Source organism: Hippopotamus amphibius, chromosome 6 (assembly GCF_030028045.1).
Source record: "Hippopotamus amphibius kiboko isolate mHipAmp2 chromosome 6, mHipAmp2.hap2, whole genome shotgun sequence".
Taxonomy (NCBI): Eukaryota; Metazoa; Chordata; class Mammalia; order Artiodactyla; family Hippopotamidae; genus Hippopotamus; species Hippopotamus amphibius.
The window spans coordinates 62,878,996-62,897,768 of NC_080191.1; the positions used below are offsets into that span (position 1 = coordinate 62,878,996).

Sequence of the window (18,773 nt, forward strand, 5' to 3'; positions counted from 1 at the left end):
TAAGCAATTCCACCAATGAAATGTGTATTCCAATTCTGATTCCCTAAGTTCCTCAAAGCAAATACACAGATGCAGCTACAAGATACTGGCTTTTTAAAAATCATATTTATTTAATCTAAAGTAATTGTACATCATCTAAACTAATAGATAGTATAAATCAACTATACCTCAATAAAAAATAAATATAATTTTAATAAATAAACTGTACACCGGCAAATTATTTTTTACTCCTAAAAGAAGAATACAGTTCATTTCAAGGTATAAGTGACCCAGGTTACTCCATGGGTCACTCGACGGATGGCTGTGCCTCCTCAGGGTAGTCTGAAGGTTATTTCAGTTTCTTGCAGGAGATGCTGTATGATAACTGAGGCTGATCTGATGAGCCCCTGGTAAGAACCAGCCTGGGGACAAAAATCAGTGTGTTCGTTTATTAATACATGCACTCATTCAGCAAACCTTGAAGCATGCTGAATTAGGTGCTGTGCCTCCAATGACTTCGTAGTGTGTGTCAGGTGATGAACATAAAGCAGGTGATTATAGTCTATTGTGTTAAGTAAAGCGATTGAGTTATACATGGGGAGGGAAGGGGCATCTGACCCAGCATGGGGAGAGACGACCCAGAAAAGGTCTCTGGTGGAAGCTAAATGCAGGTAAAGGTGTCCAGGACGTTCCATAGAACATTCAGGTGGAGGTGTCCAGAAGGTGGATTTGGGTCTGAATATCCAGCTTGAGGGATGGCCAGAGACAGAGGTTTAGGAGTGTTCAGTGTAGAGATGGCACTTGACACCATGAGAGTTGATGAGCTCACTTATGGGAAGAGCATTGGGCTCAGGATGGAAAGGGCCAACATTTCAAGTTCAGAAAGAGCGGACCATTAAACAAGGAATGAGTCAGAAAGATACTTGAGTACCAGGAGAACAGAAGATGTGACAGTGTTTACAGACTGCGTGAAGGGGGGGGAGACAGTAAATGGAGAGATGAAAAATCCAGGAATTGTCAGGGATGATTAGTAATGTGGGAGGCGGGAAGGGAGCAATGACTTCAAATGTAAACTCATGTAACTACTTATGTGTTAAATAATTGCCTCAAAGTTGGTTTCAAGGCTGTTTAAAGGAGGCCCAAACAAATCAGCTGATTTTCTACATTTGTCAAAGCTAGCACTTTTTATTCAATCTAATACATGTTATTTGAGAACTCTTTTGGTATCAGGCACTCTGTTAGGTTGGCAAGGGAAAAACTATGAAAGATAAAAACATGGTGAGACAGGGACCTGGCCCTCAAAGAAGTTGCAGCAAGATAAGCCTAAATATTTAGGATACAGGGTAAAAAGTGACAAAGAAAGTCAGACTAAAGTGCATAGAGGCATAGAGAATACTTTTAGGTTGGGGAGCCAGGAAGCCGTAATATTTGAGCTAAGTCTTGGAAGATGGGTAGAAGATGAAAGTCAAGCGTAGGGGACAGTGAGAGTAGAAGCACCGTGCATGAAACTCCAGCGCACTGTCAGCCTTGCAGTATTGCTCTGGGCTGTGTCTGCTCTATGTCAGATTGACCCTCTGATGCTGAGGACCGTAATTTACCTTTACAGAGCCTCCTGTGGTGTCATACTCACATGCAGTACTCACTTGTAGTACTCACATGCAGTACTCACTTGTAGTACTCACATGCAGTACTCACATGCAGACACTCACTTGGTGTCTGCTGTATGAACTTAACTTGATGAACAGACATCATCATTGTCAAATTGCTTGTTCCACAGCCTTACCTGTGCTGACCTCAGTCATAAAGCAAAAAGTAATTTAAAGACTAGAATTTATTGTTAATATTTATTTTATTTTTATTTATTTATTTAGCTGTGTTGGGTCTTAGTTGTGGCATGCAGCATCTTTTCTCTGTGGTGCGAGGGCTTAGTTGCCTCGCGGCATGTGGGATCTTAGTTCCCCACCAGGGATCTAACCTGTGTCCCCTGCACAGGAAGGCGGATTCTTAACCGCTGGACCACCAGGGAAGTCCCAAGACTAGAATTCTTTTTTTTTTATAAATTTATTTATTTATTTTATTTATTTATTGGCTGCATTGGGTCTTCGTTGCTGCACACGGGTTTTCTCTAATTGCTGCAAGCGGGGGCTACTCTTCATTGTGGTGCGCGGGCTCCTCATTGTGGTGGCTTCTCTTGTTGTGGAGCACAGGCCCTAGGCATGTGGGCTTCAATAGTTGCGGGACATGGGCTCAGTAGTTGTGGCTCATGGGCTCTAGAGCACAGACTCAATAGTTGTGGTGCACGGGCTTAGTTGCTCTGAGGCATGTGGAATCTTCCCAGAGCAGGGCTCGAACCTGTGTCCCCTGCATTGGCAGGTAGATTCTTTACCACTGCGCCACCTAGGAAGTCCCCAAGAGTAGAATTCTTATGTCATCAGTAAAACAGTATTACAGGTAGATTGCCTTCTTGATTTGTTTTTTGAGAATTACAAATCAGAACTTATAAATGAATCAGACATGTAATTCATAACATTCCTATATATGACATGAAAACACTTTAAGATAGAAGTGGCAAATGTGGAGATTCTTAAAGACTGATCAACACAATTCTTTTGGAATCTACTTTAAATGACACCACTGAAGCCATTTTAGACAATTATTTTGTTGTCATATAAGTAGTTATATTTGTCTTATACTTTGAAACGAACTGTATCCTTCTTTTAGGATTAAAAAGTAATTTGCTGGTGTACAGTTTATTTATTAAAATTTTATTTATTTTTTTATTGAGGTGTAGTTGATTTATACCATCATATTAGTTTAGGTGATGTACAGTTACTTTAGATTAAACAAATATGAATTTTAAAAAAAAACAATATCTTGTAGCTGCATCTCTGTGTTTGCTTTGATAAATTTAGGGAATCAGAATTGGAATACACATTTCACTGGTGGAATTTCTTAGCTATTGTTAAGTGGTTCTATTTAATGTGTTACCTGTGATTAGGAATCGACAAATAGAAATATGAGGAGTTGGAAAATAAAAAGATATTCTAGGCCACACGTTTTCTTGTTGATCCTGGAAAAGGAAATAACTAACAATATCTGTTAAAGTGGGATAGAGTATTGATTTCAGGGTTATAGTAGAAAATACTTCAAGGAATTAGGAAGATAAAGGGTGTTGGTCCATGATGATTTTGTATCCTTGACTATTTTATATATTTGAATAATGTGTAACTTTATTTTCTTCATTGCTTTGCTTTGATAGCGATATACAAACCAAATCTGAAGTCATTTCTTGTTACTTTGACATGTGTTATCCTTGCTTGATAAATTCCTAAATTATCTAATTTAATCTTGTTCGCATTTCACAAATGAGGGAAGTCAGGTTAAGCAGTTTGTTTCAATGACCTGCAGTGAATTTAAGAGACAGGTGACCTTTTTATGTTAGTGGATTGTTAAGAAAAATTCATGAAATTCAAAGATTTCACATTGCAGATAACTAAAAGTAAACTTCTACAAGTTAAAATAAATAGTTTTGTTCATTAAATAATTATAAATGTAATTAAAATTCTTTTCTGAATGTTTTTGTGAAGTAAGTAAGCTAGCAAAGTAATTAAATAAGAACTCATGTTTTCTTGTCTTTCTTTTCTTCCTCCCAATAGGACCAGACATATTATCAGTCATTTCAGGTTTCAGAATATGGTAAGAGTTCTTCAACTTATTTTGAAGGAAAACTCATTTACTAGTTTCCACAGAGATAAGAGAAATTGCTAAGAGATGTATTATTTAAAGTAAAAACCCCAGTGGAGGTAAAATCCTGGTATTTCTTATAGGTCTGAACACTTTTTCTCCACAAAAGGTCATTATAAAGAGTAAAGTAGGAACAAGCTTGCCTGTAGTCCCATTGTCCTACTCTTTTTCTTATGTACAGTTATTCTGTTTTTCTGTTTTGTTGTGATCATAACCTATTTAAAGTTTGGTACAGTGTTTTTTTAAATGGTAACCTCAGTTAGTTCTCGTATCTTTCACTTGCCCAGCACTGGTAAAGACAGGATTTAACTCGGGTAAATCCTCTTCCTGCAGGTGCCACATTCGTAATATCGCAGTTTGAAACACGTAGATGTAAGCAATGTGTGACCCAACTGTTTTGTTGGTGGATGGAGAGAAAGGAAAGCAGAGAGTGAAGGCATAGGATCCCAGTGTTAGTTATACCTTGAACAGCTATTTGTTTCACAAGCTTTTTCATCTGATTTGTGTTACTTTTTGAGATTGTGTCTCACTCAGGCAATAGAGGTTCTGGAAAGTCATTTGCTTGCACTTTTGTGGCTCTGGTCCATGCGTCTCATATAGCATTGTCACAGCTCGGTCTCATGATCCACAACAGCAGAGAGCAGCAAAGCTTTTTCCTGTAAATAGCCAGATAGTAAAACTTTATGCTCTGTGGGCCACGTGGCTCTGTCTTAACTACTCAACTTTGCTGTTGTAGCACGAAGCAGCTCTAGACAATATGTAAGTGAAAGTGGCTGTGGTCCAATGTAACTTTATTTATGGACATGGAAATTTGGGTTTCATATAATTTTCACATGTCATGAAATATTCTTCTTTTGCTTTTTTCCAACCAATTAGAAATGCAGAAACCATTCTTAGCCCACGCTGGTCATTGTTTACTGACCCCTGATCTGGAACTCTGTCGCCTAGTTCAGGGGTCACTCACCACGTGTGGCTATTGAGCACCTGAAATGTGGTTGCTTCAAATGGAGATGTGCTCTAAGCGGGTAAAATACCAAATTTTGAAGACGGTATAAAAAAGAAAGAAAAATACCTCATTAAAAATAATTACTTATATCGATTACATGTTGAAGTGATAATATTTTGGATATATGGGGTTATGTAAAATATTACAAAAATTAATTTCACCTGCTTCTTTTTCCTTTTCAAATGTGGCTACTAGAAATTTAAACCTACACCACGTGGCTCACATTTTGTTTCTTTTGGACAGCCCTGGTCTAGAGGAATAAATCAGAGGTGGCTGAGGCTTTCATAGGCTGTTTTTATTTCACAGAGGTGGTGCTGGGTGGCTGATGTTGTTGAAGGGGGTATGTAGTAGAGGGGCAGTTGATTGCCCACCTGTGATGTTTGAGGATGGGACTTTTTAATTTCCATGTTCTAAGGAAATTCCACCTCTGAGTGGCCCCTAACTTCTGTGCTGGTGCAGGACCTTGGAGAAGGGTCAGAGTCCTGAACTGGTCTTGGGCCTCAGAGTGTCTTGGCACTCCAAAGGTCTTTAGCCTGGAGCTGGAGGTCTGCCCTTTTCTGCTGACTCATTGGTCGTCTTGATTCTTCTCTTGCGTTAATTGAATGGTGAGATGCCTTGTTATGAGATGGATCTGTTTCATTGGTCAGTGAAGTTAAAGAAGAGGAATATTTCTGTAGATTGGAAGGAAACAATTTTTTTTTTACTCGCGTGAAATGCTTTATATTAAATAATATTACTATTTATAAAATATTTCATAGCTTAACCAGCCATAAAGTCAACCAAATTAGGGGTTTCTAATTTTGGGATTGCCTTCAGGAACCACTACCTGCTGCACAAGAAAAGCATCATTACTTTGTAGACGTATCTTAGTTATTAACTAGAAATCCTAGTACACAATTTTCTTTTTGTAGCAATCCATTGTGTTAGACTGTCACCAGATTTACCTTTGATGGTCTCAAAGGATGTGGCTTCTCTGTGACGGCATGTAGGTTACCATGCAGAAGAAGGACAGTCTTAGGGCCTCAGGATGTGCTTTTTAGTAACCAAATTGGAGGAAAGTCCTAGGGAAGGGGCTGCTCAGAAGTAGCTATTTACCAAGTGATGTGGAAGTATTTTAACCCGCAGTACGTGCACACTAATGGGTGGCAGTTGAATGAAAACCCTGGTCTTCTGGCACTCAGATAGCTTTGCATCTAGGGTTCTGGATACAGTTTAGATTCTACCAGTGGGAGGCCTCACAGACATGAGTGTCCACAGCAGCCCCCGCCTCCCCCCCATCGATGTCCAGTCACCAGCCTCCTAGGGTTTCTGCTTTTGAATGGAAGGATTTCACCTATTGTTAATGTGTATTTGGAGCCTAATGAATCTAAGTTCAGACAGTACCATTTAACAACTCCTTTAGAACAGTTCTCTTCTCTGGTTTGTTAAGCTTTAAGATGAGAGGAAAATGGCTTGTTTAAAATGTCCTTGCTTTTCTTTTCCAGTATTACCAAAATTTGAAGTTGCTTTGCAGACACCATTATATTGTTCTTTAAATTCTGAGAGTTTAAATGGTACCGTCACAGCAAAGTAAGTATCATATTGCTTTTTATGACTATAAACTGTTAGGAAACAGTATGACAACGAGCTCCTTGTATGCTCCAGAACATCAGCACAGTGTGCTGCTTATTAAAATACCCCAGTGTTGGGGTGGGATGAGTTGGGAGATTGGGATTGCCATATATACATTACTAATAAGAAAAAAATATCAAATCATGCACTTTGAATATATGGAGTTTATTGTATGTCAATTATATCTCAATAAAAGTTCTTAAAAAAATAAAAAAAAAATAAAAAGAATTCCCTCTAAAATACCCCAGTGGGCAGGAAATAAATGTTTGTAATAAATAATTAAGCACAGGACACGTCTGCACAGGTCTTTGCACCCATTTCTCTGCTTCCAAGCTGATCTGGTACTAAAATATTGCCCACAGGCTAGTGTCTTTCCAAGACTAGTCAAGGGGGACTTCCCTGGTGGTGCAGTGGTTTAGAAGTTGCCTGCCAATACAGGGCACACGGGTTCCATCCCAACTCTGGGAAGATCCCACATGCCGCAGAGCAGCTAAGCCTGTGTGCCACAACTACTGAACCTGTGCTCTAGACCCTGAGAGCGGCAACTACTGAAGCCCACGCACTCTAGGGCCTAAGTGCCACAACTATTGAAGCCCACGAGCCTAGAGTCCATGCTCCACAACAAAAGAAGCCACCACAACGAAGAATAGCCCCCACTTGCCACAACCAGAGAAAGCCCGTGCACAGCAATGAAGACCCAACACAACCAAAAAAAAAAAAAAGACTAGTCAAGGGATTTACCTGATAGATTGTGCCAGACTGAAAAAAAGCTGTATCTTTATTTATTCCTCCTTCAGCTGACATGGATTAAGGTGACTTACCCCTTAAATGCTAATTCTTTTCTCTGTCAATAATGGAGGTGGAGACTTGGGGGAGGGGTTTGGTTGCCTTATTGCAATTAGCAGATGAGTCAGTAATTCACATTCATCATCCATTTCAGCATTTCTACACAGACTTCCAAGCCCTCCTGTGTAACTGCTGTCTAGGGGCTTTCATGATTTTGATCCACTGGCTCGGACAGCACAGCATTTTGTTTTGCTGAGACAAAAAGCATCCTCAGAGCTCCAGACCAGTGGCTCTCAAAAGTATAGACTGGGATTGCCCTCAAGTAATTCCAGGGACAATTTCTTGTAGCATTGAAAATTTAAAAAAAAAATTTTTTTTTCCTCCCCATCCCCTGGGGTTTGCAAGGATTTGGCTGGGGTGACACCTGTGACGCAGACCCCTCCTCGGGGACCTGTCAGTGGGCTGGAATTGGCCAGGTGCTGACCTAATCCTCTAAGGGGCCGCGACGGCATTGCAGCACCCTTTCCCTGCTCAGCTGTCCCTTCTTGGTGTCACTTGCTCCTCTTCTTCCAGACTAGAGAAGGTCTTGCTCTGGGTCCCAGTAAACCTCAGCACACTCGTGGTGACCTCTGCAGCCCTTTTGAAGAGGTGCTTGCTTTTCCTTCCCGAGGAAAGGTGTGCCATTTATCATTTATTTTTGATGTGTCAGTATCTGTGCTTTGGTTTGTGAAATTTATTTAGCCTCAGAATTTATTTGTAATGGCTGGTAAAAACTGGGCTCCATCTCACCACTGTCTCATCACAGTTTTCCTCTCCTGGTGAGGGTTTGTGGCAGTGGCAAGTGATGGGCAGTGAGTCCACACACCAAAACATCTGAGGACTCCTGCTTTAGATTCTTTTGGCAAGCAAATCGTGTGACACCCATGTGACATAAAGGCAAAAATGTGTCTACGATTTGTATACCAAGTTAGTTCAACTAAGAGGTAGCTTACAATGTAAATTTGGGTACTGTGGCTGAATTTAAGATTTAGAAAACACATAAATGCCTGCTTTTTCATAATGATTATCATGCCCTTGATCTTGGCTGAAGGTCAAGCATTCTGTCTGGGTTTTATTTCGAATTCTTTGACTAACGCTTTTGAAACAATGACTGCAAATGGGTATAAACCATCACTGTCCACATGGATTAAATGGAAAGTGGATACCTTCTTTTTTCTGTTTTTAGTTTTCAGGGGTGTGCCAGGGGTTTAACACAACCAGTTAAAACAGTGGTTCTTAAACTCTGGTAACTCTCTAGGAGATTTGTTATACACTTTTAGGGGGCATGGATCCCCAAAGCCACAACATTGACAGCCTCCTCCCACCAGCCCAGTGAGAACCCTATAGTTTCATGCTGATTCTCATTTGTGGAGCCTTTTTGTGGTACTAATGGCTGAGAATGACGTGGCAATTGTGACGGCCCCCAGGCAGTTCTTTAGGGCGCAACACATTGTGTTCTTTTCATTTTCTATAGTGTGTGTATCAGTCAAGGTACAACCAGAGAAGCAGAACCAGCAGGAGACATATATTAAAAGATTTACTGCAAGTACTTGGCTTATTTGATTGTGGGGACTAACTAGGCAAGTCCAAAAATCTGTAGGGCAGGTTGTCAGGAGGGGCGGCTAGAGCTCTCCGGTTCGGGCTGCTGTTTCTGGCCACAGGCAGGATTTCTTCCTCTTTAGGGAATCTCAGCTCTGCATTTAAGGCTTTTCTACTGATTAGATCAGGCTGATCAGATGATCTAGGATAATCTTCTTTACTTGAAGTCAGCTGAGTATGGACTTTAATCACACCTATTAAGTACCTTCACCTTGACGTGTTTGAGTAAGTGACTGGGGATGTTAGCCTAGTGAAGTCAACACATCAGAAAGACCATCTTAGTGTTTGGTTTGTTGTAGGTAGTGAGCCTCCTGTTGCCAACTAAAGTTCTCAGACCTGGCTAGTTCTTTTTTTAAGAAAAATTAATTAATTAATTAATTGGCTACACTGGGTCTTTGTTGTGCGCTGGCTTTCTCTAGTTGTGGTGAGTGGGGGCTACTCTTGTGGAACATGGGGTTCTAGGCATGCGGGTGTCAGTAGTTGTGGCACACGGGCTCAGTAGTTGTGACTCACAGGCTTAGTTGCTCCTTGGCATGTGGGATCCTCCTGGACCAGTGCTCGAACCCTTGTCCCCTGCATTGGTAGGCAGATTCTTAATGGCTGCGCCACCAGGGAAGTCCCTGCACTATTGTTTCTTGGCTGCTCCTCCCTTGTCTCTGCATCACAGTATCTGTGAAGTGCAATAAAGCAAGGCACAATAAGACGACTTTTATTGTACTTCACAGATACTGTGTTTTTTGCAAATCGAAGGTTTGTGGCAGGCTTGCATTGAGCAAGTCTATTGGTGCCTTTTCCAAGAGCATCTGCTCACTTCATGTCTCTGTGACACACTTTGGTAATTCTCACAGTATTTCAAGCTTTTTCTTGACTCTTATATGTAACATCAAAAAATCACTGACCACAGATGCCAAAGAAAATAAATTAAAAACAAATAAAATAATACAGGTCTGTCTGTAGTCTATTCCGAGCACTTCCTTGCTATTAAATCTCCTTCCTTCAGGCTTCCATTGCCTAGGGATGATGTCCGCATTGGGAGCAAAGGGAGGCGGTTCTGTCCCCGGGCAGTGCAGATCTGGTGTGGGAATTCAGATGAGCGGCCCCTGAGGCAGCCCAGGCTCTTTCCCCAGAGGCCTGTGGATACATGTTCCTCCTCCACCCCAGCGCTCATGAATTCTGGGCTTACCAGTGTGTTTGGGGAGGGTCTGCTTTTATTCAGATTGTGGATACAATTTACAACTTTGTAACAGATTAAGAAAATCTTTTGGCCTGCAAGATCAGTTTCTAAAAATTGGCCGTAGACCTATCCTATAAATACTGTGTCCCAGAGAAGATGGCAGTGATGATGGTGAGAAGCTGTCTAATGAAAGCACATCGCTCCTCCCTTCAGGTCGATCCTTCCACTTGGACCTTGGATTGGTCTCCTGTCACAAGAATCCCAGGCCCACTTTCCCTCTTACCTGTGTCTCACTTTCTTCCATTTGGTGTCTTTAACCTTTTCACTCTTTACTGGAATCTTCACTCTGTGTTTAAATGTCTTTGTCATTAAAGGAAATGAACCCTTCCTGACCTCTATGCCCCCTTCTAGCTGCTGCCCGTCTCTCAGCACTTTGCGGAGTTCCAGCTGCCTTTTCTGCTTATCCACATCCTGTTCATTCTTCAGCCCGCTGCCTTCTGCCTTTCTCCTTCACCATAACATCGAAATTGCTTTCACTGCAGCACAAAAACCTCGTTCTTGCCTCATCTTGTGGGTACTTTCTTAGGCTTTTACGAATTTTTTCCCCTTTTGCAACATTAGACATTGTTGTCCTCTCCCATTTCCTTTCTGGTTTTTCTCCCTTTGACTACTCATTTGAGACTCTTTGCAAGCAACTCTCTTCTATCCACATGGTAAATGTTCTTGTTCCTTAGAGCTGCCTCTTTGGCTCTCTTTTCTTTTTTTATTTTTTACACATTTACTCAGAGTTTCCTTCTCCGTGGCCAGGGCTTCTGCTACTGTTTATAATTTTTTTTTTTTTACTTAAAAAAATTTATTCATTTATTTTTGGCTGCGTGGGTCTTCATTGCTGTGCATGGGCCTTCTCTAGTTGCTGCGAGCAGGGGCTACTGTTTCTTGCAGTGCATGGGCTTCTCTTTGCGGTGGCTTCTCTTGTTGTGGAGCACAGGCTCTTGGCCTGCTGGCTTCAGTAGTTGTGGTGCGTTGTGGCTCGTGGGCTCTAGAGCTCAGGCTCAGTAGTTGTGGCTTATGGGCTTAGTTGCTCCGCGGCATGAGGGATCTTCCTGGACCAGGGATTGAACCTGTGTCCCCTGCATTGGCTGGTGGATTCTTAACCACTGTGCCACCAGGGAGGTCCCCTACTGTTTATAATTTGATGAAACCTACTCCATATCGCCTGCCCAGTTTCTAGCTTGACAATCAGATCCGCATGTCTCGCTACCCACTGGACATCACCCACTGGATATCCCACAGATACTTTAAACAGTCATCTTTCCCAGAGCTGGTTCTCTGCATCCCTCTCTTGGTGGACTACACCACCCTCTCTTCAGCTACCCAGGTCAGCTGTACTCGTCCGACTCCCTCAATCCCCATAGCCAGTCAACAGCCACTGCTATTGGTTCTGTCTCCTTACCATCACTCAAATAATCCATCCACTTTTCTCCATTGCCACCTCCCTGATTCAGGCTGATGTCATCTTTCTCTCTTCATCTGCTGTTGTAGTTTCTTAAAGTTTTTCCTGCCTCCATTTTTACCACATCGAATCTTTTCTCTGCTTTGCATCCAGACTGCTTGTTGTTTCTTCTTGTTTTCCTTCTCCTCCTTCTCTCTTTCTTCTCCTCCCCGCCCCCCCCCCCCCCCACCCCCTTCTGCCTTCTCCTCCTTTGACTAAAAGGCAAATCTAATTCTATGGCTCTTTTGCATGAAAGTTTTCAGACCATTGCCTTGAGGGTGGAGTTCAGAATTTTTAGTGTATCTTGCAGAGTTCTTTTCTAGTTTCGTGTCTTTTGAAACATTTCACCTAGCCCCTCACCTACCCTCCCAAAGTCTCTTCCCAAATTTTTTTTTTTTTTTTTTTTTATTTATTTTATTTTTGGCACACGGGCTTAGTTGCTCCACGGCATGTGGGATCTTCCTGGAGCTGGGATCGAACCCATGTCCTCTGCATTGGCAGGCGGATTCTTAACCACTGCGCCACCTAGGAAGCCCTCTCTTCCCAAATTTTATTTGTGCTTCCAAGACTGCAGAATGCTTTTTCTGACCAAGAGGCCTTTACGTAGGCAATTTCAAGGCGTGGCTGCTTGCCGCTAACTCTCTATCCTTAGAGCTCTCAGAGCACTATTAACATGGCTGGTCCAGCTCTTTGAGGGTGTGTCTGTGTCATGGCTGCTATGTCACCTTGGTGCCAGTCATGGAGTGGGCTTCCAATACATGCTTATCGAAAGAACAAATGGATGAGCAAGGTGACTCCTAAGATTTCAGTTTCAAGCTGTGTGTAGCACAGCAGAGGCCTCCATACCCAATCAAAAGCCTGGTGTTTTGAGTGAACCCAATTAAGGTGTATGGGCAATAGTTTTGGTCTTGTCACCAAATTAGGGGGTAAAGAATAGGACTTGAACTCCAGTTGTGCCTTGGGTGTACTTTGAAAGATGAGTTCTGTGTGAGTTCTCTAAGTTATAGATATGATTTTAAATATTTATTTCGTGTTAGCTATTATAGTCACCTCTATGAGTAGATGGTGACAATTGTGGTATCTTTTGCTAGTAGCCATTCGTCCCATCAAGGCGTAGTTAATGTGCAGAGGATTACTGGAAATTTCCTGGAGAAGAAGGTTAATACTCTCTATTTAGTTTTGAAATCTTTAACTGAGATAAATAAAAATCTGCATTTGTTTATTAGCTTTGATGTGAACATCTGCTCACTATTCCCACTTCATTAAAATAAATACTAGATTCTTTCCCCTCATCATAGTAGGTTTTAGAGGAATGTACAGAAAATAACATGGCACACATCTAGTTACTTCCATAACTTTCTTGGACAGTAGAATTTTAAGAATACTATTTTCATAATCTAAGGCTTCTTAGAATGTAGTTATTATTTGACGAATTGAGACATTTGAATCCTGGAAATGACATGGAATAAAATGGTGGCGAGAAACATGAATTATAATGATAGGTTCACTTTTTTTAGGTATCATTTTGTAAACCTATTGTGCTATGGTCGTTTTCTGGAAAAATAAAATCCTTGTTTTGTTAATGATGCTATCATAGAATATCTTTGATTTACTTTTTAAAAAGTTGTTGAGATATTATTTTCTGAATGATTAGTTTATCACAAAAGCTTCCAGATTCTATTTAGGACAATAACTGTCAGTATCCTTATTTCATGATTATTATAAATAAATCAGCTTGGGGCTTGGGAAGCTAAATCCACTTCACATTTAAATCAAAATGAAAAATATTTGTGTCTGAGAATACTTAAAATAATGTATGAATTCTCAAGCTCCCTGTACTATTGTGTGATGTAACTTTTAAAATATGATGTTCTGGTGTTCTAGTTACGCATTTATTTAATCTTTAACAAGATACAAGTAGTGTTAGGTTTTGAGGACTCTTTTGAATGAATGAATTTGATGCTGACGTTGCTAATGGGGGGGTTTCCACTAACTTGGCTATTTTTGTTTGGAAGGGTGGTGCACTTGAAGATGGATCGTTTTATTCTCTTTAATTTGGAATATATTATATTTTATCACTGGTTTTCGAGTTGAGTCGATCCAGACGAGGGGCTGTTTTCTGTGTTCAACTCAGGGATTCAGTGGAAGCAGGAGTTTACTGTCAGGTTTACAGAGCAAAAAGCAAAATTAACTTCTATGTTTGGTTGAGCATTTTACAATAGAGGTGGAAGGCACCCAGGAAACACTGGAAAAAAGGCCTTCTGACAGTAAAATGGTTTACCAAAGATCACTTCTCCTTTACATGAAGAGACTTGCCCATCACGAGAGGGGATATAATTAACACACAGAATGCAAATCAGCAGAGAGAGATTTGATTCAAGAAGATAATTTTGGTGCTATGAATAAACAGATTGCTCTTATTTTAAATGTTCTTTCAAAAAACCAGTTTTCAATAACCATGAGCATCTTTGGTGCCCTGGTATGTTTGGTCTAATAAACCCTGATGGTTAATATTGGAACGTTGCAGTAGTGGACCACGGTGAATGCAATTTCAACTAACATTTTAAAATATTCAAAAGCTACAAAGTTTCCTGGGCATGCAGTTAATGGGCCAGTCCAGATTTCTAAGAATAAAAGATTTTCATAATCTATTAAAAATCTTTTGATGGGAAACTGTCATTTCCAATTATGATCAAATTTTCTTTGGGATCTCCAGAAGCTGGGTAAAGTGTGTATTATGAACTGTTTTGAGGTATTGTAGTTAAAAGTCTTCTCATTTTGGAGACTTAATATCAAGGATTACCATTTATTAAGCGCATTCCTAACTATGTTTTTGTTTTAGAAATTTGTGGTAAGAGTATGTTTATATAATTGTAGTATGCTCCTGGGTAGTAAGAGTATGTTTTTAATATAATTGTTTTAAGTTAGGCCCCGTTTATTATTTTTCAGGTATACATATGGGAAGCCAGTGAAAGGAGACCTAACACTTACATTTTTACCTTTATCCTTTTGGGGTGTGAAGAAAAATATTACAAAAACATTTAAGGTAACTTTTGCGGATATCTTATAACTTGTAATGGGGAAAAACTGTAAGTGTGCTTTCTCTAGAAATAAGATTTTATACTGAATTAACAAAAAGTCGAGCGTAAGAAAACCAAGAGCTTTCTATCATCGGACAAATGAGAACTTACCTATTCCTTAAAATGATTAAGGTGGAAACAGAACCATTGTATTGTTGTGACTCAGTTTGAGTTTTGTTTCTAAAATCTGAAGTGCTAAAGTGAAGAGTGAAATTGAAAATTTTTTATCAAAACAGATAAATGGATCTGCAAACTTCTCTTTTAATGATGAAGAGATGAAAAAAGTAATGGATTTTTCGGATGGGCTTTCTGAACACACGAATCTATCTTCTCCTGGGCCGGTGGAAATTTTAGCCACAGTGACAGAATCACTTACAGGTTTGTAGACCTTGAAGTGAAGGTAAAGCTATTTATGTTGTGCTGCTCTGTCATCTCTTAGTATAATTAGCGCATTCATTTGAGGGCAGTGTTGCCTAAGGATGCTATTTAATGCTGAAATTGTCATAACTATTAGTCTAACTTGCAGAATGTTTTCATAATGAAGGGGAAACTTATTTTCTTTGAAAGGCTGTACTTCAACCACCTGTGATAGGTATTTATAGTTTTTTCCATCTCTTTTCTTTTTTTTTTTTTCAATCTGAAACCTACATGGAAGGGCTACCTTTTAGGCCAACTGTCCTCCTTTTATTTTTTTAAAATAACACCTTCTGAAATCTCACCTGCTCCTAGGTAGTTTTCTCTTTTAATAGTAAATAAAGGTTAATTACTTGGCTCTTTCTGTTTTTTAATGCTTTCACCAGTCCCCGAGAGTGCAAAATGACTATTCTGTCAGTGGCCTGATCTCTGGTGCACGTCATTGATTGGGGGGCACTAATGGTGCTCAGAAGGGATCCATGGAGGACATGTGTAGTCCTCTTCATGGCCAAGCCAAAGAGCCTTCTGTGTGCTGATATCCTAACCCCTTTAGGAAGTAGCTCAGGTGGAGAGATTTGGTAGATAGAAGCTGTTGGTAATATATTACTTTTACTTTCTAAATGCTGCAATTTCCAATACAGGTATCTCAAGAAATGCAAGCTCCAATGTATTTTTCAAGCAACACGATTACATCATTGAAGTTTTTGATTATGCTGCTATCTTAAAGCCATCTCTCAACTTCACAGCCTCTGTAAGTTGGCATATTTATTAATGGTCTAAAGCCGTAAGTTCAGTTTAGTGAAACAGAACAGGAGATAGTACTTTCAGTGCTTTTCAAAACATTTAAGCCCAAAGTAGATAGATGACTTTTCTTCTTTAGGTATATGAGGCACACAGAATTGTTTCTAAATGAACTTTATCTAATTTATTTGAAAAAGTAGTTTCCAAAAAAACTTTTCCTCAAAATATATGTAATAAGTAATTTAAGTTAGACTTGAATTGTGACATCGAAGTTTTTATAAATTAATTGAAGGAATTAGATGTTAGTCAAAAAATTTCAATTTCAATTTGATTTTTATAATGACTAATTTTAGTTCTAGCAAAGATGTAGCGTTAAAAATTATCAACTAATCTAGTCAATTTTTTGAGAGAATATTGAATTAACATTTATTGACCGAGTGAATTTTGACAATATGCAAGGCATGCTGCTGGGTGGGGCTTATAGACCTAAGAAGGACCCAGTCCCTGCCCTGGATTCACAGTGTTTGTGATGGTGACAAGAAAATACACACAGAGCTGCAATTCAAGGCAGGATAAATCAGTGTCATGAACACATTTTCTGCAGGGATTTAAAACAGGTGTTGGCAAACTTTTTCTGCACAGGGCTAGATAGTAAACATTTCTGGCTTTGCAGGCCATATGGTCTCAGTCACAACTATGGGACTCTAACACTGTAACATGGAAGCAGCCACAGCCGCTTGGTAACCAAGTGAGGGTGGCCACGTTCCAATAACTTATTTCCAAAGAGACTGGATTTGGCCTCCCTGCCTGCCATAGTTTTCTGGCCCTTGGTTTACAGAAAGGAGGGTCACTTCTTGTTGAAATGATCAAGAGAAGTTGTAGAGTTTCCAAGTTGGTGACTATGTGGAGATTTGGGGGCAGGGATGCACTCAGAGAGGGCCCTTTCCTGGTACCTTACTGTAAGCGTCTCTTCCATCTTGCTCAATATCTTTTTACAATAAACCGGTGATCTAGTGAGAAAAAAAAGCTTTAGATAGCTCCTGATTTTAATAATCATATAATTTAGACAGTTTGAAAAGGTAGTTAAAAAAAATAAAAACCCAGCAATCTGCAGATGGTAATTTCCGAATGAATAGAGGCAAACAAAGAGAGTTCAGGGAGGAAGAGCTGTCTGTGGGATAGGGATGGGTGTCATTCAGGAATGCTTTATGGAATCGGAAGATTTAGGCTATTTGTTACAAGGTCGGCAGCACTTTCAGTGTTTGGGTGTGTGGGTGGGAGGTAGGGAGCAGGGTGAGCTGAAACACACAAGGCGAGAGCTTTGGTCAGCAAGTCAGGGTGCATTCAGGTGACAGTGACTGGACCAGGGCAGTGGCAGCAGAGAGCTCATGTCCGGGAGTGGTCAGAGAGTAAACAGGAGGCGAAGCGTGGGGATTGCAGAGGCTCCTTCGTGTCTCACGTGCTCTAGGCAGTGAAGAGCTTGGCGCCTTATGAATGTGGGAGGGGCGTGGCAGAAGCAGTGTTCCAGGGAGACTGGTGGGGTCTGTGTGTGGGAGGAGCAGCAGCCCAGGCAGGAGGCCAGGAGGAGCCTCATGGTGGTGGATGTGGGTGGAGACCACGTAAGAGATGTAAGGCTTGGTGTGCATCGGATTTGGAAGGTGGGAAGAAGGAGGGGAAATTCAGAGATGTTAAGTCTGGCAGAATTGTGGTATTAGCAAAAATAGCAAAGGCAAGATGGTTTCTCAGTTTTGGATGTATTGAATTTGAGATGACAGGGATGTACAAGTCGAACTTTCCTGCAGGGCATTGGAAGTGTTGAGTATGTGCCCCAGAGCCAGGTGAGAATGGCAGCAGGAGTGCCGAGACCTTTGAGCGTAAATGATAATGAGGCTTGGACAAATTCCCACATTTAGGGAGAGGGAAGGGGAACCAAAAAGGACACTGAGAGGATGTAGAAAGCAGGGTATGAAGTGAAGGAGGTTATCGTGGAGTCGTGGGAGGCCAGAGAAGCTGTAATAGCAAGAGGGGAGGGGAGGCCGCCTAGAGAGACCACCGAACCTGGAAGTTAGGGGGCTGCCAATGAGTTTTGAGAGTTCAGTTTCATGGGAACAGCACGGATGGAAACTGGATTCAACTAAACTTAAATTGTTTGCTTCTCTTGTTCACCTGATTTCAAAATGTCTTCTTTGGATGATTTTAGGTGAAGGTAACCCGTTCTGATGGTAATCCACTGACTCCTGAAGAAAGAAGAAATAATGTAGTCATAACGGTGACACAGAGAAACCATACCAGCTACTGGAGCAGATGGGACGGTGGCAATCAGGAACCTGGGGCTGTCCAGATCCTAAATCACACTGTCCCCCCAAACGGAATCTTCAAGATCGAATTCCCAATCCTGGACGATTGCAGTGAGCTACGAATGAAGGTGCCATCTCTTTCCTGTCATTATGTTATTGCACCAACGTTAACATTGTAATCTTGTGGTAGACGCTCAACCTGTTGGGAGGTCACTTTGGTGCACAGGAAGCGGACACATATTTTTATTTAAAAAATGGAGGAAATGGTTAAAAAGTGATTTAATGACAGTAGCAGAGAATTAGATTGAATGCTGCCTTGTAAATTCATTTTGAAGAGCCCAGTAAGATAGCGATCTGAAGATGTGATGGAGAAGCCACCCAAACTCCCAGTCCAGGTGATTTTCAGTCATCGGAAATTGTATATTTTTTACATTTACACTCCTTTGCTGGACTGAGGCTTCCCAGCCGTTCTTGCTCCCTTTCTCTTGGTCACTCAGCCCCGCCACAGTGTGGCCTCTGAGTTTTTCTCTCACCGGTGGTAGACTGAGTGAGCTGATAGGATTTCTTGCGTATAGTTGAGTTCTGTGCTGCGGGGAGAGGAAAGGATTCCTTTTCCATTTCCTTCTGTCTTCTCACAGTGTTTCCTGATAACACACCTTTGTTTTGGAAATAAGTTAGGACTGTGCTTTTTTCCTCTTGGATTATGATGATGGAGACCATCTTACATGTTTACAGCTGTCACTTTCTCTATAGTATGAGCTGCAAAATGATGAAGATCGAATGTCTGGGGAATGTATTGTTTCCTGCGTGA

General features: G+C 40.8%; 1 protein-coding gene across 2 annotated transcripts in view; it reads left to right on the top strand.

Moving 5' to 3' along the window:
• The window catches only part of CD109 (CD109 molecule), a 126,584-nt gene that overhangs the window by 45,658 nt on the left and 62,153 nt on the right, over positions 1–18,773 (top strand). Inside the window, exons 6-11 of one of the 2 annotated variants that reach the window (XM_057737937.1) lie at positions 3,636–3,675; positions 6,214–6,298; positions 14,380–14,476; positions 14,747–14,888; positions 15,566–15,675; positions 17,866–18,090. In XM_057737937.1, coding sequence (XP_057593920.1) covers positions 3,636–3,675; positions 6,214–6,298; positions 14,380–14,476; positions 14,747–14,888; positions 15,566–15,675; positions 17,866–18,090 — 699 coding nt within the window. The remainder of the gene's footprint in view (positions 1–3,635; positions 3,676–6,213; positions 6,299–14,379; positions 14,477–14,746; positions 14,889–15,565; positions 15,676–17,865; positions 18,091–18,773) is intronic. The other variant, XM_057737938.1, reaches the window with a different exon arrangement.